We start from the raw sequence: 24,612 nt of genomic DNA, 5'->3' as shown, positions 1-24,612 counted from the left end.
GCGCAGCTAACAAATGGGTCAGGTAGCAGAAAGCACACGAGACCTGAATATGGGGTTCTTTGTGAAATGCTGTTGATAAACGTGGACTACATACTGTGAGCATATGCTATAAAATAGCTCCAGGGGTTTCAGCAAGGAGTGAGTTGGCATATATGCCAACACCTTTCCCATCCTACAAGCAGGCAACAGAAGGAATGGAAAGAGGATGGCTGACAATACCAACTGCATAGAAAAAGTGGGCTACTGATTTCCCTTATTTATGAACTATGATCAGGAATTGTAAGCTAGATTAAACGCTTGCCTACTAAAAATTGACTTTGTTTAATGTTTTGTCTCAACAACAGAAAATCAGATTAGAAGAGTCCCCCTCCATTATGAATTCATTTAAAATGGTTCCCTATATTTAATTTATTCCAAGGAAAGTCACAATTGAGGTTAAGCTTCCACACATGAATTTTCAGAGCACAGTCCAATCCATAGCATTATCTTTGCACAATCTATTAAAGCATTCCCTTGGAACAAATTTAGTCTTAGGTCTTTCCTGATCAATAACACTAACAAGTGAAATTGTATTAAAATTTGCATCGTAATATAGTTGTAAATAACTTACTGAAATATTTCTCAACCTTCTACAAAAAGTGAAGGCTGTGTGACTGTTTTGTTTCTGCAACAAGAAAAGATAAAGTTCCAAAGATGGCATCTAAGCACCTAGTCATCTAAATGGTGAGACTTTCAATACTGACAATGGGGAGAATAGCAGTGGACTTTGAGAAGATATGTTGTTTTCAATGGGTTGTATTTGGCATGCTTGTGGATGGCCTCAAACACATGTGCAATTTCCCAAGTGAAGAAGTAAAGAAAATTTGAAAAATATGGTGTAAAAGCCAATGATCTAAACCTTGAAAGTAGAAACAAAGAGAAAAGCTTAAAGGATGAGGATCAGAGGGGTCAGGTCTCTGTTCACTGGCCCCAGAGAACTCCCAGCCATGCAGATCTAATATACTTATTCCACTGTGTCCATAAAATTACTTTAATTTACCCATGCAGAATTCTCCTTCACACACTGTGCCCTCCTGTCTAAGCTTTAACACAGCTTGTTTAAGAATCTAATGAAGGGAGGACAAGTCTGAGTTTTTCTCCTAGCCTGTAAATAAACTCCTTAAGAGTAGTGGGTAGTCTAGGATGGGGATTGAAGTACATGTTCATATGTGGACTTGTCTTTGCATGCACATATACTCATGTGCTCATATTTATGAAAGCCAGAAGTCAACCATAGTTGTTTCTTGGGGGTCTGTCACCTTGATTTTTGAGATATGGTCTCTCACTGTTCTAGAATCTAGAACTAGCCTTGTAGACTAAGCTTGCTGCTAGTGAGCCCCATGAGTCTACCTCTCTCTTTCTCCCCAATCTTATCATAACAATTGCACACCACCAAACTAGCTTTAAAAAAATGTATGTTCTGGTTCTGGAGATTAAAGTCAGGTCTTTGTACTCAAAACAGACAATTTCCTGCCTGGGACATATCCAAAGTCCTGGGTAGGGGCTATTCTGTGACATGCTAGTTTCAATAATTAAGTGTTCAGTCCAAGCTGGCTAAATTGATTTATACTAAACAGTTTCTGAATATGAAATACTTCTATATGGCAGGTGTTATATATGCATCATCATGTAATCTTCAGCAATCCTGTGAGGTATTTAATATTATCCTTAGCATGTACGACAGATATTCTAGTTACTTTCTGTTGGTGTGATAATACCATGACCAAAAACAACATGGGGAGGAAACAATTTATTTCAGCTTATTAGCTATAGTCCATTAAAAAAAAGGGAAGTTGGAGGAAGAACTCAGTCACAAATCTGGAGGTTGAAACTGCAGAAAATAACACAGGAGGGACACTTTTTACTGGATAGCTCAGCCATCTTTCTTATACAATCCAAGACTACCTGCCCATGTGTGGCACTGCTCACAGTGAGTTAGTTATGCCATAAACAAACAAGAAAATGTCCCTACAGAATGTCCAAAAGATGATCTGATGGAGAAAAATTTTCAGCTGAGGGTCTGTCTTCCCAGGTGACTCTAGTTTGTGGTAAGTTGACAAAAGCTATACAGGACCCCAAAGAATAGAGTTTTGGAGAATGAAGCAATTCATGAAGCCAATGAGGATGTATTAGTCAACATTATGGCACTGTGGCAAAATGCACAAGACAATAGACTTCAAAGGAGAGGAGATCCATTCTGGCTGGAGGTCTGCTTGAGACTCCTTTCATTCAATTGTGGCTAGGAATCAAAGAGAACAGTAGAGTGGGGAAGAATTGGTCAAAGAAAAAATACCCTCCCAGGACATGTCCCAACCACATGCTGTACTTCTTCTACCTAGGTCCTCACCTCCACCCCTGCAGTTCCTCCAACCATAAACGCATGAATGGATTCATTTATCCATTCCTAAAAGTAGACACGTTATAATCCCATGACATTTTAGAAAGCCCAGTTTGGAAGGTGGGTATACTGTTGAGTCAAGCTTCCAATACATAGGCCTTCCAGAATAGTCTTACCTCAAAGAACATACTTGTTCTGCTCCCTCTTAGTAGGCACAATCACATAATGTCTTTTCATTTACTTTTGAAAGGGAGTTTAATACTTTACTATTGTTATCAAGAATGACCATCTAAATTGGATTGGTAGGACTGCCAACACTTAGAAGCTGATTTCTTTATGTTTTTACCTAAAGAAACAGCAAGCCTATTTTCAGATGTTTAAATCAAAATCCAACAAGAGGTTGGAAAATATGGTTTGTCCATAGCCCTCTGTCATAAATGTAATTTAATGTTTTATTTATTAATTTCTCTTTGTTATTGAGAATTTTGTGCATTTATATAATAAATGTCCAACCCTAACTGATTCTTCCCTCCAGATCTTCTCAAATACTTCAATATAGCCCCAACTCAATTTCATGTCCTCTTTCCCTTCCTCCCTCCTTTCACCCTTCCTTTACTTCTCCACTCCCTTCCTTTTCCTTTTGGTTAATATTCACACCAGGGAACTATAAGCTCCTCTACCTCCACACCATCCCCTATCTTTACCCCGATGGAGTTATATCTCTGTGTATTTGTTTTCCAGGTTTATTGAAAAGCCCAGTTAACAAGACAGCCTTGACACTGATTGCTGTGAGTTCCTGCATCTTGGCCATGGTGTGTGGCAACCAGATGTCCTGTCCACTTACTGTGAAGGTGACTTTGCATGTGCCTGAACACTTCATTGCAGATGGTAAGTGTCCAACATTGAAAATAAGCCATAACTACTTGTTACCTTGTACTCCAGTGGTCCCTATCATCATGTATGGCACAACCTCAGAATTCTGTACTATATGGCATGGGAACAAAAGGGCATTCCCATGATTGTAGGAGAACCACTTATTTTAAATGCCTGATTATTATAATTAAATTAAAGTATACTTTTACTATATGTATAAGGACAAGGTTAGTTAGCTAAAGGAAGATTTCAAAAGTGAGCAAAGACGGTAATGTATCCTTCAGAAAATATAAAGGTTTGATAATGCTTAACAACTCTGTTTCATATTAAAATGTCCCCCAAAGGGCGTTAGGTAATTAAAAGCACATGACAAAGGAAACGGTATGAGTTTTACTAGAATTTTTGAATTGTCTGGGGAATAATCATATCTTGCTCCCTGTAACTGTGCTTTACAAGTATCTTGAAAATTTCTACCATTTATTCTTCACCCAATTAAATTGAGTTAATGAGACACTGTAGTCACCATGGTCATTAGCAAAATGTGTCCAAGGAACTGATTAAGATGCTTGATGTCTATTACTAAAATGCCCTCTAAAAATGTCCATGAAGTTAGTTTCCTCCAGTGAGGTGTGCGTGAACCTACTCCCCAAACCTCTGTCTTCACCTTGCTCACTGTCACAGCTATGCTAATATTTAGCATGGTTATTTTTAAAATGATATTCATGAATATGCAACTTAATTTACATTTTAGTCCTTAATAGTTAAAATATGTTCTATGACATTTTCATACACATATAAAATATATTCTATTTACTCTAACTTCCCCAATACATAAAGCCCCCATCCTCCCTACAAGTTCCTTTCTCACATCCATGTCTTTTGTTGTGTGTCCCACTGAGTTCAACCAATGACATCTTTGTGAATGAACATGGGCTTGGAATTATCCACTGGAACTTGGTGAGCTCTACAATGTATATAAAACCGAAGACAAACTGAATACATTTTTTCCCTTTTTCTAGAATCATGTGTCACTAATAGGGCATGTAGTGTATCCCATGAACTCTACCTACATCTATACTCCAGCATAATGTTTCATACTTTTACCATACATACAACTGAATTACTTTGAAGATAATATAAAGTTGTGACTGTCACTGTATACATTTTCAGTGTCAGTTGTTTTTCAGATCTATATAAAAGCCTCCTGTTTCATCGCTATTGAATCATATGTACGTATATGATTGTGTGTGTGTGTGTGTGTGTGTGTGTTCACATGCACATTTCAGATGGGGGGAGACAGAGAGACATATAGACAGACAGAGGAAGATAGAAGAAAACACAGAATTTATAAGAAAAAAATAAGCAATTAGGCCCATGGAGCATAGGGTTAGATGAACTGCCAGAGTCCATGTGTGACTGCAAAATTAAGATGGAAGGATAGAAATCACAAATATGAGCTGGATAAAAAAAAGGCACAGTGAAAATTCATGCCACTGAGAATGGCCTGTATTCTCCCTACATACACTACATACATTTATGATCACTCACCAATCACTATTCACTGGATGTTATATTTTAAGGATTAGAGACACCAAAGCTGTGGTTATTGATTTGCACACATGTAGAAATGTTTCTCAGGAGAAGGTAACTTGCTCAACACTTTGGTAAAATAGTTCAATGGCTATGAACACAGGGACAGAAATGACAAGGGCCTAAATTCAAACATTTGCTATCTTCTCTACTTCTCCCTTCTTTGGCTTTATCTCTATATGTACAAAATTGGGGTGATGGTTCTAGATGGTTCAAAGGTGTACTGTGAGGATGATGCATACTTCTTCTAGACAGTTAGCAAATTTTCAGACAGCATGTATCCAGAGAACAGAAAAGTAAAAGGGGCACTTAAAACGATGTAGAGAATTTTGGTGGTCAAAATACAATACTAGCACCCTATAGGAAAATAATAAAGGTAATTCCAAAACTGGTACATGGGCTCCTCCAGATGGAAGTGACTTTCCCAATCCAAGAGAGGAGTATACAATGGTTATTCATCTTCTCTGCTTTTGTGGGAATACTAAGATTAGGTAGTACTTGGGGTCAAGAGGATGACTTTGTGACTGGTTCCCCAGTTTTGCCCCAAGTCCTCCTATCTCAGAAACTCTGCATGCATTGTTCATCTTATACCCTTAAGAATAGTCCAACATGGTCATTGCTATCTACTACTGACACAGAAGAAACAGGAACTCATTGATAAAGCCAGTCTTCTGTGGAGTAGAGAAGAATCTGGAAAGATCAAATCATTTGTTTGCATAGGAGGAAAGGGTATTGGCTCTAGTTCTAGAGAAAGCAGGCTGTTACACACCAGAAGGATGCAAAAAAGCAATGGCAGTGCCAGTTTTAATGGACTATTGTCATGATTTTGCAGTGACAATCATAAGTGCATGATGATCTATCTTAAATATATAAACTCAGATTGAGGATGCACAGTTCAATGATATTTTATATGTATTTATGCAATTACATGTAGTTTCCTTAAAATGACTGGATATGTGGGAAAGGATCACAATGAGGGGAGAGCTGATCATGTCACCTCTAAGCAACGCCAGTTGAAACCAGATCTCCGAAGGACCAAATTGCTTTCATCCTTTTGCACTGTCCCCCAGGACTTCAAACAACCAAAATGTTAGCCCTTTCTCAGTTGGGAACACTCTCAGGCCATTGAGCTGTCCATAGGACTGAAGTATTAGATAGGGCTGAGTAATGTTTCCCATCTTCAGAAGAAAATGAATTCTGGCCTTGTGTTACTTTATAGTTATACTTGATGCTTACTGCCCATTATGGGGAAAAGGTCAAAACGACACAGCACTTGTCTAGAGCCGGGCTGGCAAGAGCAATCGATACTGACATAGTTGCTATCCAAGCCTTTGACAACCCATACTCTTTCTCCCTCTCTCCTCCCAAACTCTGTCAAGGCCACGAGTGGCTTTTTTTGGCTAAGCGCACACTGAAGCAATGGAACGAATCTGCACAAAGCTTACCCAATTAGCATCTGCACATGTCTATTAGTCCCCAATAAATAGTTAACTACACTCTGGAGGATGATCCTGGTATTATTATTTGTGAAGAATAAGTGGTGCTCTGATAGAATTTTAAGAGATGTACTATATGTTATTTTTCCAGGATCATAATCAGTGCCTCGGGTAAATAACATAAAGGATGAGAGATGTTTTGTGGCTTATAGTTTCAGAATTTTCATTCATGAAACCTTTATTACTTCATGCCTCTAGCAAAGCTATAACATCATGGCAGGAAGGTTTGGTAGATCAAAATTGCTCATCTTGGGTCAACTAGGAAGCAAATAGAGTAGAAGGGATAATATGTATTATTGGAAACTGCACATCCCGCACAATGACTTATTTCCTCCAATCATACCTGCCTCCCAATAATGTCACTAACTTATGTTGCAGTTATAGGTCATTTAATTCCATGAAAACTTTCATTAGCCACTCTGTTTTAATAATTACATGTACTATTTTTGGACTACATATGCAACAATGAATCTTTTGGAAAGACTTTTTTTTCTAAACCATACTGTATGTCAGTATCTCTGTAAGTCTAACTTTCTTTCCATGCACCACATTTTGTCACTCTTTGAGGCCCCTTGGAGTGTTCATAAAGCTATTTGGTTTTCTGTACACTAATTAGTGTCCCATGGATGGGTCTGTCTGATAGCATAACTCCACTGATTTCTCACAGCACAGAATACAATGTGAGTTTTCTGCCATCAAGGTGAATGATGTATTTCCCATAATAATAGAAGTTTAGGCCTCATAAATAATGGTAGGCATAATTGACAAATAGTTATCAACTAATTTTGGGGGGTTCTATTATTTATATATTTTAATTTCATTTTATCTCCAATCACAGTGTTCTCTCCCACCCCTCCTTCTGCCCCAGCCCACCCTCCCATCCACTTCCCCCACCCCCAAAAGGTAAGGGCTCCCATGGTGGTGGACAACAAAGCCTGGCCTATTAAGTTGAGGCAGGACCAAACTTCTCCCTGCTTCATTAAGGCTAAACAAGGCATCCCACCATAGAGAATTTTATCAGCTAATATTAAAATCCAATCTAGGCTGAGATATTAGTTTACACATCCCTAGAAACATCCTTTAAAAGACAGGCTATCTTCACTCAATGTGGGAGCTAGTAAAAGAGACTACATGTGAATGAATAATCAATTTAAATTAATTATGTGAGGTATTTCAAGTCTAGAATAGTTTCCCTGGTCAAGAATTTGTTGAGTATTTTAAGAGAAACTAAAATTACTGAGTATATCTGCAATATATCACATTGTATACAACTTAGTTACTTAGATGTCTTCATCCAATCCATGAACTAAAATTGTGGGGCAGAATTTACCAACTTCATTTAGCATGCCTAGAAAAACACAGGTTAGAGTGAAGGAAAACCATATAGAAGAGAAGAAAATATGAAAGCTTAATTCTGTTTTTGCCACAGCTACACATCCTGCTATTCACCAAACTTCCAGGAAAAAAAAAAAAAAAAAAAAAAACACCTCTACAACATGTTCCAAGGCCTAGCTCTTAGAGACCTCAAAAGGCACCACTACAACTCTCAGTGTGGAAGGTGGAAATGGATTCTTCTTCTGTTGACGGCGTGACTTTGTGCGCACTTCCTAAACTCCCTAAGCTTCAATTTCATCATCTATAAATCCATACTTATCACATGGAATTACTATGCAGAATATATGAAATAATTCCCATAAAGCTCTTAGTTCTGTAGCTAAGACTTAATAGCTCAATAAGTCATATAAATGCTAGTAGTTGTGACAATATTTTCTTGATATTATAAGGTGGTCATTTCAAGTAAGTCCCCATCACAGAGAACCTGAGAGAACAGATGACCCCCACTCTGTGACATCATCGTAGTGAGGAGAAGAAATGAATTTGGTAAAGCACATATTTAGCTTTTGTTGGAAACCATTTTATCAGAATCTAAATTCTCAAACAACTTCATTTTTAAAGGTTTTTGTAATATGTTTGTTTCTTCTTCAATATGTTTCATCCATGCTCATAACCCATTCTTTGATGAGGCTCAGAGATAATGTAAAGCTCTGGAGCATTGGGGCTGAGGAGATAGAGTGTATCTTCAATAGTTTTCTAACCTAATTCATGAATTTAATTCCTATGCACATACACACTGTGCACACATGCACAGATATGCATAGTCACACACACAAGATATATATCAATAAAGCTACAATCCACATAAATATGATTATTATAAAACATGCTTCTGATAAAGTGGGGTTTTTTTTTATAATTCAGGTCAATTTAAACTATTAACCTCATCTTTTATTGGTTGAAGTAAGAGGGTTGTCAAGTCTCCTCTGTAGCTTATGAGTTATTTAACTCTTTCTGAGCCTGAAAAATACAGTATAAATGCACACATATCAGGTGCCCTAGTTTATTAATACGCCATGCTGTGGATGTTTTGAATACGTATTTGTTTACAATAAATTCTGTCTGTATTTATCCGCTTCCCACACCTACTTCTTGTCTTTCAACCCAAGAGAATAAGCTAATACACAGCTTTGTGCCTTTAATGAAGAATGAGATTCATAATTGGCTGCAGAGATACTTTGCAGTGATTTGAATACATGGGAGGAGTATTTCAGTCCTTAGAAGGGAAAATTACACCACACTGAAAGTGACTGCTTAGCCACAAGCTGCCAAGCAATTTATTTTAGAAAGTAGTTCCTCAGGCACCCTGCTCTCTGGACTCAACCCAGGCTTTGTTTCAAAATGTTCTCCGTTAATCACGGATGTTCAAAGGCACATCATGAAGCAGGTTAATTGGAGGAAGTTCTGCACAACGTGGCCCCTGCTTTTCTCATCCTTTACATATCTGCACAGATTTAATGTGGTTAAGACAAGTGGACTGTCTTGTTTCTGTCTGCTGCTCTCCAGACCCTAGGCTGTTCATTATTCTATGTGAGAAACAACCCTCCTCACTTCAATGATTTGCACTCCTCCCACTCTAAGCCTGAATGACTTTTCTTCTTTCTCAATAACACCTTCATTACATACCCCCAAGATACTCTTAGCATCTTTGAGTATTTCATGCCCCTGCATTTTGCCTTTCAAAAGACTTCACAGTCTCTCTCTGAACTGCAGCTTGTGTGTCACTGAAATGGCTGCATTACCCTGAAAATGTTTCTCTTGCATTAAAGCAAGACTCTATACTCCACTTTTTGAAACTTAGGATGATTATATTTTAAGGAAAAAAAAATCTCAGTAAGTTATGCTTCCCATAAAACCATTCAGTGAATTCTGTTGTTATTTATCATCAAGATTGAACATGACCTCTCTGACCCTTTAAGGCCAAATCCCCAAATACTCCCTGATGCCTATCTCAGGCCTTTGCCTGTATTACCCTCTCTACTTCTCCCCAATTTCTCACATATATTCAACAGTGATTGACTTCCCCTTCCCCACCTAGTCTTCCATACATCCCTTGCTAATTTCTCCTTAACTTTTTTCTTTTATTAAAGATATTTCTATTCATAATTACACAAGTAATTATGGTTAATATTGGTCCATCCTACTTGGTTGTAAATTATATAAGGTATTTGTTATACACATTGTGTTTATTTAGCACGTTGGACATTACCTAGTACAGTTGTCTCTTTTCCCCAAATATTTGCCTAGTGGGGGAAAAAATGAAGTGATTAAAATGGATAGAGTTAAAAATTTTCCCCAAGGCAAGGGATGTGGGGTATTCACGTCACCAATCTAAGATAATGCATAATGGACACTCTGACATGGTAGATATGTAATAAACCATGCTTTTCAAAGAATCAAGAATCAGTGGGTGGCAGGTAGATCCAGATGCCCTAAGAAGATACAACATGAAGAATAATAGTGCCAGAAATTGAAGGCTACCTTGTGTGATTGACTTCCCTATCCATAGTTTCTGAACTCATCCCCAAAGATAAGCAACTCCAATCGAACTCATACCCTAACCCTGACACCAAAATGAAACAAGTTTTATCTCAGAGCCCAGCAAGAAGGGGAAAAATAAATTGAGCTGAGATTCAGAATGCCCATGGGGGAGGAGGCAATGAAATACCAAGAAACCATATTAATATGCTGAAACCAGGAAGAAAAAGTTGAACTCCAACCCAGACTTAATAACTATACGTGAGCAAGTGCAGGCAGAAGGCAAGGCTATGTTTCAGTCAGAATTAAAATGAGATCTGTAATGAAACTGGTAATATAATTATAGACTGTGAAAGTTTTCCCCCCTCTGTCTTATTCGTATATTTAATGGGCAACTTGCTCAGCAATGGCTTGGCACTGATGCTGAGAACTGTGGATGTGTGGTTGCCCCCTGGAGTGGACTCATTTTTTTTTCTAAACCTCTTCATTAAGAAAGTCTAAATTCAGAAAACTGTGCTTCAAGCCATTTCTTCCTTAAATAGTAACTGATCCCCAAGTTAAATATTACAAGAGGCCTGGGAAGAACAAATCTATGGAAAGCATTCTAAGCTGATGAACATGTGCAAGCCTTTAGAACTATCACAACAGCCAGTGGGATTGAGAGCTTTAATGACAAGATATTAGCTTGGCTTCCAACCAGAATGTATTGTTATTAATTTCCTTCCTCACAAAGAAGAAAACGGTGTGTGATGTCCACAATTAGAGACTAATTTCTGTGTTTTGATAGCAGACAGAGTTCAAAACTACATTCCCAGGAACTGGGCAGGGGAGGGCGGAAAGGGTGGTTACAAAAGATAGTAAAATTCAATTTTATCTCATTAATCATTCTATCCAGTTGTTTTAAATATTAGGCTTTATTTCCTTTTAGACTGTGAGAACAGAATGCAGGTTGGGATCTCCAATGAGACAGAGCTCAAGTCTCTCTAGGTAGATATAGTGCCATTGGTTGCTTTGTGTTTGCACATGATGTGAGGGTGGGCTACTAAATTGGAATGTAGAGGTAACACATAGCAAGTTAAAGAAAGTTACATAACACATAAAGAGGTGAGATCTAGACACTTCTCCCTACTTTCTTTGCTACCACTGATACATTACACCACCAATACAAACTCCAGTTGCCTCTACTAAACACAATGTTAGGACCTCTGCTTAGACCATTTGAATTCTCTTTGCCAATACAAATACTGAATATGACAATGAGAGGGTAGTGCCTCTTGATTTTGTTTATCCTTTTCCTATTTATAAGACAACAAAAGGTTTTGAATAGAGTTCTGATGCATAAACCTAAGGAAGTTCAGGAGCCATGTTAGAGACCTTACTTTCTCTCAACTAGAAAGAATTAACTAAATACTTAAATTCCTGGAGAGCACTGTTACTTCATTGTTATAGTTTATTACACAGTGCTTTTCCTTTTCTTTCTTCTTTCCTCTCCTCCTCTTTCTCCTAGTTTCCCTCTAGCCAGTACATCGTTGCATATCATCTTCTCTGTTACATGCTAGGGATGTAGTGATAGATAAAACCAAAGTTCTTGCATCCTCCAGTTTAGTGGCAAGCACAAGAGGAAATACCGTGTGAATTACTACAATGGTGTCTTGCTGGATGCTGTGAGAAAGCAGATGAGGGATGACAGAAGACTCTAAGCTATGAATGACTGATGTTACTGAAGAAAGCTACTTAGAGTATGTTACCCAAACTGGGTCTTAAGCTGATGACACTTCCCTAGTGGGACATTGGTGATGGCTCATTTTATAGGAAGGGAATAGGGCACTTTTCTCTGCATTTATGTAGATCAGATGTGGAAATGTCCTCATAATTGCAATAACAATAGCAACTAATAATGAGAATCATTTATAGAGCTGTTGTTACGTTCTCTTCCATGTGCTAGATGCTTTGCAAAGCATTGCTTCATTTAGTTATATTACCTTATGAACTATATATAAACTTATAATGTGGGGGTTGTGAGAACATATAGGTCATGTGAGAATAAGGATGATATCTAACTCCCTCAGTGTCACACATGCAAAAACAGTCATTCCACATTAACATAATTAAATTTGCTGAAAATATCTCTCAATGACTAAAATAAGGCCAGGTCTGGACCTCCAATAGTATACCATGGCTCAGGGTGAATTCTTATTTCTTTAGATCTCAGTTCCTACATTGTAAATTATGAGAGAAACTCAAGAATCTATTACCCATTGAAATTTTTTAACGTGGGAAAAATACTAGTGTTAAAAACCTTCAGGATGTTACAGCATGTAAAAGAATCCAGGAACAGAAGAACAAACACAGGTAACCCTACTCATATGGAAGCTACAATATGTTGAACTCATGAAGGAAAGAGTATAAATACCTGGCACTAGAGCATGGGGAGTAGGAGACATGAGAGTAAGGAAGAGTTGTTCATTGAATATAAAAGTTCCATTAAAAAGAAGGATTATACACTGGTGTCCTATAACATACTGTGATGACATGGTTACCAACAATTTATTCCATTTTCAGAATGACTAAAGGATGAAATGTTAACTATTTGCAAAACAAAAGAAATTTTAAATGCTTTGTGAGTGATGTGCTATAATATCATCATAGAATTCATCAATATATAGTGCTTAGATATCTCAAAGTATTGTACTGTACCCCATAAACATGTACACTTGTGGATCAATTGAAAATACCCATTTATGCTATGAGAAGTAATATCTCCTATTAGCGTCAGGTCAGTATCTCTAGTCTTCTCTCTTCGAGCTGGTTCCAGCCAATCTGTGTAGCAAGACAGTCCCTGGGTGTAGATGCTGAGAACAGAGGCAGCTGAGCAAACTTTCCACAGCCCACAAGTTGCCATTTGAAGAAAGCTTAGCAGGATCACTGCCAAGTTTCTCTAGGGAATGCAAGCTCCCAAGGCTGTCTGGATGAAACGTGGTGGGAAGTGGCTGTGGAGAGGCAGCTATATCCCCATCCCTAGATCTCAGCTCCAGATGCCAATGGATCTTCAGCATCTTCTGTACCAATGAGAGTATGGGGGGAAGAAGAATGCATTGTTTTCAGAAGTAAGAGATAAGAGGAATAATTACAACCTGTGTATCCTGCCCAGCCTTCAATACTCAGCAAGGCCTTGCTATTTTGCTTTCTTCTTCAGAAGGCCCCTCTGGGTATCTAAAGCAAATATGTTTGCAGCTGTGCAGCCTTGGGATTCCCAGTGGTTGTTGCTAACTTCTTGAATATCTGCTAATGCCCTAGGCATCAGATCATCAGCTACACTTGTCTCTGTCCTTGGCTACTCGTGATGTCCTGTTTATGCCTTCCTTTGTCTTAGCCCTGCTTTGCATTTGAACTTTATCAATGAATCCATACTTTCAGATGTGAAGCTGACATTTGCTGAGCTCAGAATCAGGAATCAGACTCTGGGAGAAGCTCAAATGTGGCAAGCATTAAAGGTGAATGGGGTGGTGAGGAGAACATGAAATGTTGAGTAAAAATCCATCCATAGGGTTCAAATATATACTCTCCCACTTACTAAATATGTGTCTTGAATGAGTCATAACACTTCTCCTAGCCACCATTCTCATTGTCTGCAAAAGAAAAACCATGGATTGCTTCCTTATAGGAAAGTGGTGAGAATAAATTAAGAGAACTGCATAAAAATTCTCAAAATGACTTGGTTAGTAAATGCCCTTAATGTCATCAGCCCTTTGCTGAGTATTGGGACAGTTATATTTAAAGACCTTAACAGTTGGTTAACCTGAATCCAGGGAACACAAAACCAGAGTCATCAAAGTTGTTAGGGAAGAGTGCGTATTCCCACTGGGTAGAATCTGATGAACCCGAGAGTGACTTCAGTCTTTCACCCTTACCAGGAATAGGATGGGTAGGGATTTAGAGTGAATATCTGTATTTCTTTTAGAGATGAGATGGAAAGGTCAAGGACAAGACAGCTGGTCTTCCAGCTAAAAAGGAGCAACATAAACAAAGGAGTACAGAGACCAGGTGGAAATGCAGGGGCTCCTTGTGTCATGAATCAGAGCTCAGGAGAGTGCCAGCCTGAAGGAGAAGTCCCATTTTTATAGTTCTGCGTACGAAATTTAAGGGCTTTCACATGCTAGCCCTGTGTTTGACCACTGGAGGTAATGCACAGCCCCTGCATTCAACTTTTAACTGAAAAAAAAAAAAAAAAAGGCTATGATGGAGCCACTGTTTCTCTGTTTTAATGAATGACTGCAGGGAAAGAGCAAAAATGAGGGCAATGCAAAAGAAGATTGTGTACAAGTATGAAAATGCCATAATGAAAAACATTATTATATATAACTTTTTGGCAAAAAAAATTTAATTATTTTATTTTTCATTTTTATGTACTAGTCACAGTTCCTCTACCTCCCCTTCCCATGCTCCCCTCACTTTCACTCATCCCAATACCCCATCCACTCTTCTGAGGGGGTGAATCCTCCCATGGGGAGTCAACAAAGTCTGGTATGCCAAGTTGAGGTAGGACCAAGCCCCTCCCCCTATATAAAGGCTTATTTAACGTATGGTCAAAAACATGTTTTAAAAGGAGGAACAAGGAAGATGATGGCTCAGTTGGTAAAGTGATTGGCATGTGACCATAAGAACCTGAGTTTGAGTCCCTAAAGCCAATATATGAAAGGAGATACACACACACACACACACACACACACACACACACACACCTGGAGTTGGGGGAGGGTCAGAGCCAGAGAGAATCCCTGGAACTGGCTGGTCAGAAAGTCTAACAAAATAAGTGACCTCTGAAATCAGTTACTGTATCTCAGAAAAATAGAGTAAAATATGATGGAAGACAACTCCTCATATCAGCCTCTGTCCTCATCAGCACAGTTTCAGTGGTCAAGAATTGTCTCAGTTGTTAAGAGTGCTGTGTGCTCTTCAGAACACACAAGTTCAATTCCCAGCACCCACATGATGGCTCCCAAGTATCTGTAACTCACATTCAAGGGGATCAGACACCCTCTTTTAGCTTCTGTTTGCATCAGGCACACAAAAGGTATATAAACATAGATTCAGGCAAGCACTTATTCACTTAAAATAGTTTTATATGTATATGTGTGTGTATGTACATGCATACATATGTGATTTAGAATTCAAGCTCTAGAGTTAGACATATTTTGATTCAAATATGAATTTCTACCAGCAGTAGGAATTCATAACTCATTGATGTAAACCATGTTGCATAATTCTCCTAGCTTATTTCCTAATATTGTGAGAATTAAATGAGATAGCTAGAAAGTGTTAAGTAGAATATTCTGCAAACAGGAAGCACTGATTACATTAGTTTTTATTAGCATCTTCCCTACTTCTAAGTTGTCTTCCTTTGCTAAATTGCCTGAACTTGTTTTTGTGTTCAACAGTTATTTACTCATTAGCTAATTTAGCTAAGCCTATGCTGTATAATAACATTCCCTAGGCTTAGTGCATGGTTATGAATATATATATATATGTATATATATATATTGCTATATATCATATATATCATCACCTTCATGTAGTAACTTGAACTCTTTAAGAGTATCTTAATCTGTAAAATGGGGACAGACATAGTAAACCCCTCTAAAGAATGCTCTCACAGGGCACAAATGCAATATTTGGGAGATGGTTCCTGGCAATATTACTTTAAAGGCAGAGACATGACTGCTTTTATACAAAGCCTCAACTTCCTAAGGCTACTGGACTGAATGAACACTGTGTAAAAATGGCTGAGGCTATGAAAATTTAAAGCTAGCAGTTCTGTGAGGGAGTGCTATATTTTACTGCATATGATAATATCTGAACAAGGGCATCAGAGACAACAATGAAAATGGGGGAGTACCCTACAGCTAGAGCTAGAACAAGGACACAGCAACTGGTTATACTTAGAGGTCCAGAGGGACAACAGTCACAGCTGTTGTGGCATCTGCATTCCAGAATCCGTAAGGACCACTGCATTTAGATATCACTGTAAGACTCCCAAGCAAAGGCTGGGAATATGACTTGGTGGTAATGTGCTTGTATAGCATCATGAGGCATGAGGCCTTGGATTGCATCCCTAGCACTGTGAATGCATATTCAAGGGAAGAGGAAGGCAGACTGAATAATTCCCTTTTGTGATCTGTGAGGTGTGGTAGGCAAAAGGTAGGTCACAAATGCTAGGTGCGGTAGGTTCAAATCCTAACTCCAGGCTCAACACCAGATAATTGAGGATCAAATGCACAAAAAATTCAGCGTGCCATTGTCAACAATGGATGATCACTAGCTTCAAGGGCCAGGCCTGTGATCAACACATTTGACATCGGCTATTATATCCATTCATACACCATCTTCTTGATATGATATCATGAATCAGATGCCAACCCCTTAGCCACATTTGAAGGAAATTAGTGAAAGCCAGACAAGGAAACAAATGTAAGCAACTATGAAGAACACATACCATTAGGCCTTTTACTGCCCTGTCTGGGTGAAAATTATTAGCAAAAGATGGCACTGTACCATGTGACTAAAATTAATTTGTCAGATATTTGAAGGCTGTTCTGCTGAAGGTTTGAATTGTTGAAGAATTATCTTACCACATATCTAGGACAAGGCTGAGGATGGAGAGAGTGTCAGTCCTGAGCACCTGCATAGGTGCTGACATGACCCAAGAATCTGAAGCTCCCGGAGATGCACATTTTCTGAAAAGACTTAAATGCATCATTAATGGGCTGGACACTGGGCTTGCCTTAGAAAAGGAAGCCTAAAAGTAGGCCTAGGGACCTGATGTCATATTTGAAATATTGAATCAATTAAAAATGGCAGCTTCTACCACCTTAAAAGGGAGCAGATGGGCACAGGGGTGAGGGCACATGGTGGGCATACTGCCAAGAAGCTAGCTTGGCAATTTTCTAAATTATACACTATTAGAACAGGAAGCTATCTTTACTCTCATCTTTGATTATTCCCCATATAAAGCTTCACACACTCCAGCTCCACATAATAGATGTTTCCTGAAGGCTCTGGCTCTCTTTATCTCTAGCCTTTATCTTCTAGCCCCAACACTTCCCCGATACATCATCTTCTACACGCAGCTCATGAGTGACTTCTGTAGACAATGTTTGGTACCTTTGCAGAGAAAGTGCGCATCCTGCTCTGGGCCCCCAAAGCTTCCTATGTATTTAAATCCCAAGGCTGATGATGTTCTCCCATAAACTTTTATCATACACCCAATGTATTACCTTCAAGCAAGGATTCCTTCTGCCCCCTATAACCACCATATTTTTTCATAGTGTACAGCATGGAATAGTAGTTGTATACTTAAATCCTTTCCCCATTCAAGATAATAAATAAAACCCATAAGATCTGAAATATTCAATAGCACTACTGTGATTGCAGTCACTATTGGAACTTTTAAACCACAAATATTAATGAGCCAAGTAAGCATAAGCTTCATAGTTACAAAGCTCTGTAAGGTCCAAAACAGAAGACTTTCATCATCTCCTTACTGACCTGTTGCCTCTACCCTCATGACCACATAAGGTTTCTTCATACCCCATGCCCACAGCCTGGTGATATCCACATTGGCAACAGGAACATGATAAGGCATAATGCTTATTTCAGAGTCACTGAAATGAACCCATTTGCATTTGGAAGCCTCTGGTCTCATTTTCAACCCTTAAACTTCTAACCTGCACCCACAGAGAAGTACTCACTACCAGGAAATCTAAATAAACTTACTGTCCAATATTCATAAGAATAACTCATATATTATGACTGAGCAGCTTGGTGTTCTCGTGGGATTCCTAGTAGAGGGAGTGTGGTATTCACTGACTCTTTGTATACCCATGGGATCCTTTTCTTCATACTGGGCTGCCTTGTTCAGCCTCAATGTGATGGTATGTACCTGGTCTTATGGTTGCATATTATGCCTTGTTTGGTTGCTGTCACTTGGAGGAGTGCTCTTTTCTGAGGGAAAATGGGAGTGGGGCATGAATCTGGGAGAGATTTGAAATGGGAAGAGACTGAGAGAAGGGAAGGAAACTCTGATCAGGTTGTAATAAATGAGAAAATAATAATGATGATGATAATAATAATAATGGTGATAATAATAACTGGAAAAACTCACATGCTTCTGACATGCCAGGCAGTATGGGAAGAATTTTACCCCTTATACCTCTATTTAATTATTCAGAACTTGCTCAAATATTAAATAGTCCATGTTCCATATGTGTGGTGGTGTAATAAAAATGCTCTTCTGCAGAACAGGTTCTGTCTTTATGATTCTTTCTTTCTCAATGAGGAAAGATTGAAACCCATTTCCAAAGTGGCAAAGTAAACAGTGGTAGCAGGTTAAGCAGCTGTGAATGTAACTAAATCAAGGAAGAAGAAGAGAGTTTGAACTTGCTGTTCATCATGGGGAAGATCTCTCTGAAGAGGTGGCATTTAAACAGCTGTGAAGGGTCAGAAACGTAAGTGTGCACAGGCAGAGGAAAGAGCAGACTGAAAACTCTCTGAATGGCCGTGGGGCTAGAGTAAGGCCAACATAGCTGGTGCAAATGCAATGAAATGGGTTGTAGAGATGACTAAGGATGCAGGCATTCTTCTATGTGAGAGGCATGGATGTTGTCTTCTTATGCCCAAGAGAACTGAGGCTGAGGGACGATAAGGAGCCGAGATCATTCTTTGGGACATTTGCCATCTGTTCTGTCTGCATACATTAAGTTGTGCTGCCCCACTCCACTCTATTAACTAATGCTCATGGGAAGCTTAACCATCCCTGTTCTAGTCATATGATCCTTATTTATCCCCTCCACTCCTACTTATTGCCTCAGGACCTTTCCAGTATCTTCCTTCTTGCTGGCGTAGCTACACTAACTCTCTGTTTATCTCCATTGTTCCTTCAGAGTCAGGAATCTCATAGCCTTGCTTCTAAATATCATGTCTCAGAATCAGACTAAATGTGCATATAAATTACATATATACACATATCCAGCCATAGAATTCCTATAGCCAGTTCATTTAACCACTCTGATGCCCCTCTCCAGCTGACACTGGTCTTCATTAGTCCCGTTCTTAAAGAAAACTAATTATACTAAGCAACATGAATATCTAGAATTTCAAAGATTGAATAAATTGGTCACATACAACTGTAGACAGTACATGCCAAATACTCTTCAGAGGAATTCATCCCTTCTCTAACATGTGCAGTTCCTGTCCTTTTGTGTTGCCATGGATGATGCTACTTGGGAATCTCAGTGCCCTATCCCATAATGGAAATAATGACATCCATGAGAATCACATCAGGAAATAATGGTCCTTTTCACCCTGGGATACTGTTTGTGATTATTTCTCAGAAGTGATTTTTAATTGTTTCATCTGGAAGGTATGCATCTTCTCTGCTCCCTCTGCCTCTTTGTAGAGGCTTGTGAATTGGATCCAGCTATTAGTAGCACTTACTAATTTCCTCTGAGTCTTGCTGGCTGAAGCGCCAGGCTTGGAACAACTTTTAATTTTGTTTTTAATTAAATTTCAGTTGTTTCAAATCACTCACTTTTAATGCCATTTCTTTGCAGTCCTTAGAGATGGCAAGGGCTGTGCACTCTTATTTACACACGCACATGAGCTGATGTGAATGTACCCATGGCAAGGCTAAAGACTGACTCCTGGCTGAGGTTCAGAGCAGGAACCAGCAATTAGCAAAGTAGAAATGAGTCACAAAATAGGCTTTTGTTTGTGCTGTTATATCTTGAGCTAATATGTTGCAGGAGGCTTGGTTATTGTATTTGTTTTTGCCAAACTATATTTGAACAAGGCCTCATTCTCTTTTATTTTATGGTAAGAATATCAAATATATGAAAGTAGTAACAGTACTGGGAACACTAACATTTATTAAGCACTTATTATGTGTCAGGTAGTGTTTTAAGCACTTTACATATATTGCCTCATTTACATTAAATGTGAGTAATTTGAAACACAGAAATTTAATTTACATATATTACCTCCCACATTCCTGTGAGATCATTATCCACATTTTTATAGCTGAGTAACCAAAGCCCATTTAACTGGATAGTTATCATTTGGTTAGCTAGTGGCAGGCCCACAACATGAATACTGACTGCTTCATTCCATATTTCTGCTCTTCAATACTGCCCTGGATTTTGTCTCTTACTCTAAAAACACAGTAGGACTTTGTCATCTATATGAATTTAACAGTGAGAAAAAGAACCTATCCACTGGCTCTTTTCAAAAGTGAAATTGACTGAACTTTATTTGTTTTTCCATGTGGCCTCCATCATACCCATTCCTGTTGGGTAAATCATGTATGCACCATAGAGTTTGATACGGAGATGAGAAATCATGGCCTGGCTACTGAACTGTGTATTCTTTCAGACTCTTAACACCACAGAATGGACAATTACACTTGAAAGAAAAAAACAAATATAAAATGTCCTGCAAATCTCCTAGTTCAGTTAAAATCATTTGCTAGAGTGTTAGCTGAATGAAAATACCCTAATCTACTTTCCATTTCAGACTTTTTGCTACCTTGTGGTCTTTGCAGGGGAAGTGATTTCACTAATCTCTTCCTTTTCTATACTAAGCATGCACACACATATTCACACACACACATACACACATATACACAGGTATACACTTACTTATGTACATATATACACATGCATATACACATACATTTACACACATACACACATATATACACAGTTATACACATACATATATACATACACATGTATACACTTACATACGTACGTACACACATGCATGCACTCACACACACACACACACACACACACACACTTTGCTTGATATCCATAACAGCTTCTTTCTGCCGCCATAACACTTGTTCATAGTTGTGATCATGTATGTGTCGGTGACACTACATGTGACATGCCAATCTACCTAACATTATATATTCTCTATAGACAAATGCCCTGTCTTATTGTTACTTGATGAACACAAGGTAGGATAGACACATAAGTGGTGCTCCCTAATTTGTTAATTATTAGAATAAGCACACTCACTAGTTAAGCACAATAAAGTGTTATTGAGAAGCAAAGTCACAGATGATGAAGTAGAGACTCTGGAGTGTAGAGGTCACAATTCTAGTTTCAAAACGATGCACCTTGGGCAAGACAGGAACTTGTTTACTCTCATTAGCTTATCCATCTATGGTACGGGAGTGTATGTGAGGACATAGTATAATTGAGTACCAACTGCTCCTAAAAACACTTTCCACATTAACACACTTATTAACAATGCTCCTAGAAAAGAGAATTCATGTCCTCATAATTTTCAGATGAGTATGTGGGAACACAAAGGGGGCAATAAACTAGTACATGGGTTCAGAGATACGAAACAGCTCTGGTTGACTCTGGAAAACAAAGTTTGGTATTGTGTATTAAGGTAAAGAGTGTGGGTGGGAACTATGCAGTTTACCTCTTTTTTTAATGTGTACTTTTCTTCATTTTATTATTATTATTTTTATTTTACATGTCAATCCCAGTTCCCTCTCCCTTCCTCCCTCCCTCTTGTCCTTTCTCCCCCCTCACATGCACCCTGACCACCGTCCCTTGCCATCCTCCCACCTCCATTCCACATGTAGGGCTATGCCATCCAGGTGGGGTAATGTATGGGTCTCACCTAGACTGAGCAGTCTAAGGGACTTCAGACAGTAGAACTAGGATGTATTCCTGGAGCACAAAAGGACCTTGTGGACACATCCCCCATGGAGGGACACTCCATTAACCTAGAGACAGGAGAGAAGTCCTAGTCCCTACTACAAATGCAGTTTACCTCTTTTTCATCCATTTGGTAACATCTAAGGCAGTACTTTTCAGATACTGGGCTGGAGTACAATTATCCATTCATGCGTTCATTCAGAATGTTTTACTGATTGTTGGCCAAGTGTTAAACATCATGATAAAAAAATGCCCATTCAAAGAGATTGGACTCCAAAACGCCAGTTGAAACACTAGGGATAAATCCTGGTTCCACTGCAGTGGCCTCACAGATGGCCCAAGCCACACAACTGCACCCACATTAGCGGGTCCAGTCTAGATATAGGTGGGAGGGCCTTTGTCCTGTCTCAAAAAGATGTGCTAGCCTTCTCTGAGGAGTGGATTGGTGGTGCAGTAGGCCGGGAGTGGGGTGGGGGGTAGGGGCAGGTAGTTGGGAAGAGCAGGGGAGGAGAAGGAGTGGGATCTGGGATTGGTATATAATTTTTTAAAACTATTGTCTTAAATAAAAATGATGACTATTCATCATGTGTTGGTTATGGCTTTCCTTCAGAAGGTTCTTTTTTTTTTTTTTTTACTTATGGAAGAAGCCTAGCATGCCCACATTTTGTCTAATGGTGGAAACTCAGTGAGCATGTGCTGAATTCATATTCTTTGGGAATGACACTACAGTAATAAGAAAGATGTTTATCCCAGGCTATCAGGGAAGAGGCCAGGTTTATTAAGTTATTTTCTACTTGCTGTGACAAAAGCAATTTAAGGAAAAGAGGGCTTATTTATGCTCACTCTTTGAGGGTAGGTTCCATCATAGCAGGAAGGCATGGAGACAGGTGGTTGGGGCAGCTGGTTACATTGTAGTTAGTGTCAGGAAACAGGAAAATGGAATGCTCATACTCAGATGGCCTTCTTCTTTCTGATCAATGTGGGATCCCAGTCCATGTGTGCATCTCCCTGCCCTCACTAACTTAATCTCGAAACTCTTCCACAGATGAGCTCATAGGTATGTCTGCTAGGGCATACTACCAAATGAACAATCACTGTCAGCCATCACAGTGAGTCACTTGTAGGCTACAGGAAGAATTTGTATGTAGATAGGCCAGTGAAGACAGACATGTTTCATGGTCCTGCATCCTCCAGAATGTGTAGACAAAGACAAGAGGTGAGAATCTGAAAATCATCCATGGGTAGAAGGAACTGTACCAGTAGTTCCTGAGGCCTGACTGACTGGGCTCCATTCTCTTCATTATGCCAACAGACGGGGGACATATTTCTGGAAACTAAAGAAAAAAATCACTTCCTGGACATTTAACCATATACCTGATTAAATATACAATTCTATATCAACTCTACTCTTTATTCCTTCCCAACTTTCCAAACAGGACAGTGTTACTCATTATCAGTATTATTATAAAACAGTGATGTAAACATTAGCAAGACATACAATATTAAACATATACTTTTGCTCATTTCCATTCCCTCTGTGCTGAGTGGTGACTTTTTAATGTATATCCTTTCTGAATTTTCATTACATATCAATATTAGCATTCTAAACTGCTGTTTTATTTGTAATTGTTTCAATGCTGAGATAAGATCCTAAGTACCATTGGGCTGCTTAACTCCCTCACAAATCACAATGAACTCACTATGATGTCACTCACAGACATATGTGTTACTTGTTACTGTGCCACTTTGCAGAGGATCCTTAAGGCTCACAAAGTCAGGCAGTGGACATGAATGGGACCAAATGGTAAATGGCAGGGCTGGAGTTCCTTCAGTCCTTCTAGCTACAGAGATAGACTCTTTAAAGCTATCCCTTAATAGGTCTTTCTGAGAACAGCGATAATGAATTCATTCTTCATGCACCATATACCTGAAGCAAGGATCTCAGCCACCCAATGACCTTCTTGAGCCCTAGAGTCTTCTGTTTGATCTACAAGTAAAAACTTCATCCTTTCTATATTTTAAGCTTCTAGAATTCATAACACCATTAAGCAGGTGAATGGCTAATTGCTAAGGATGCTACAGTGTAGATAAGCTGCAGATCTCTTTTATTATGCCACCCCAAGTACCAATATTACATCTTTAGGCAGCTGTTCTCATCTGTGCCAGACAGTAAAAGCTGTCCATCAACATGACTGTTGAAGTCTCTGCTTTTTGGAAGGTTTGCCTTCTGTAGTATCATAAAACAATTAAATTAAGTCTCAGCATTAATCTGAATTGTTGTCCAGTTTCCAGAACATAAATCTTGGAAATATTACATGTCTTTGGAGATATAAGTATCAAATTATAATGTTATGTAACACAATACCTCTCTATGCATTTTAACATAGCAGATTTATATTTCAGTCATTATCTTCAGAAGTACAGTAGTTAGAGAATGAACCCGAGGTGAGTGTTGGCACATTCACGGTAAAACAAAACAAAATTCTTTATAGTGTGCAGTACAAATTTCCATTGGATAAATACATTCAGTGATTCTGTCACACAGTCCCATAACATGCATGCAAGTGCTACATGGTAAAAGGTATTTCACTCTCTTAGAGAAAGAAGCTGAGCAAAGAAATAGGGAGCATGTTCCAGAGCCATTCATGTGGTAACTTGATGAGACTTCTGC

The 24,612-nt window shown here is 38.8% G+C and overlaps 1 protein-coding gene across 3 annotated transcripts in view; it reads left to right on the top strand.

Moving 5' to 3' along the window:
* The window catches only part of Astn2 (astrotactin 2), a 951,602-nt gene that overhangs the window by 381,440 nt on the left and 545,550 nt on the right, over window positions 1-24,612 (top strand). For all 3 annotated transcript variants that reach the window (XM_051188027.1, XM_051188026.1, XM_051188028.1), the window contains one exon: window positions 3,119-3,265. In XM_051188027.1, the coding sequence (XP_051043984.1) occupies window positions 3,119-3,265 (147 nt within the window). The remainder of the gene's footprint in view (window positions 1-3,118; window positions 3,266-24,612) is intronic.

Source organism: Phodopus roborovskii, unplaced genomic scaffold (genome assembly GCF_943737965.1).
Source record: "Phodopus roborovskii unplaced genomic scaffold, PHOROB, whole genome shotgun sequence".
Classification (NCBI taxonomy): Eukaryota; Metazoa; Chordata; class Mammalia; order Rodentia; family Cricetidae; genus Phodopus; species Phodopus roborovskii.
This window is presented reverse-complemented; position numbering and strand designations above follow the sequence as displayed.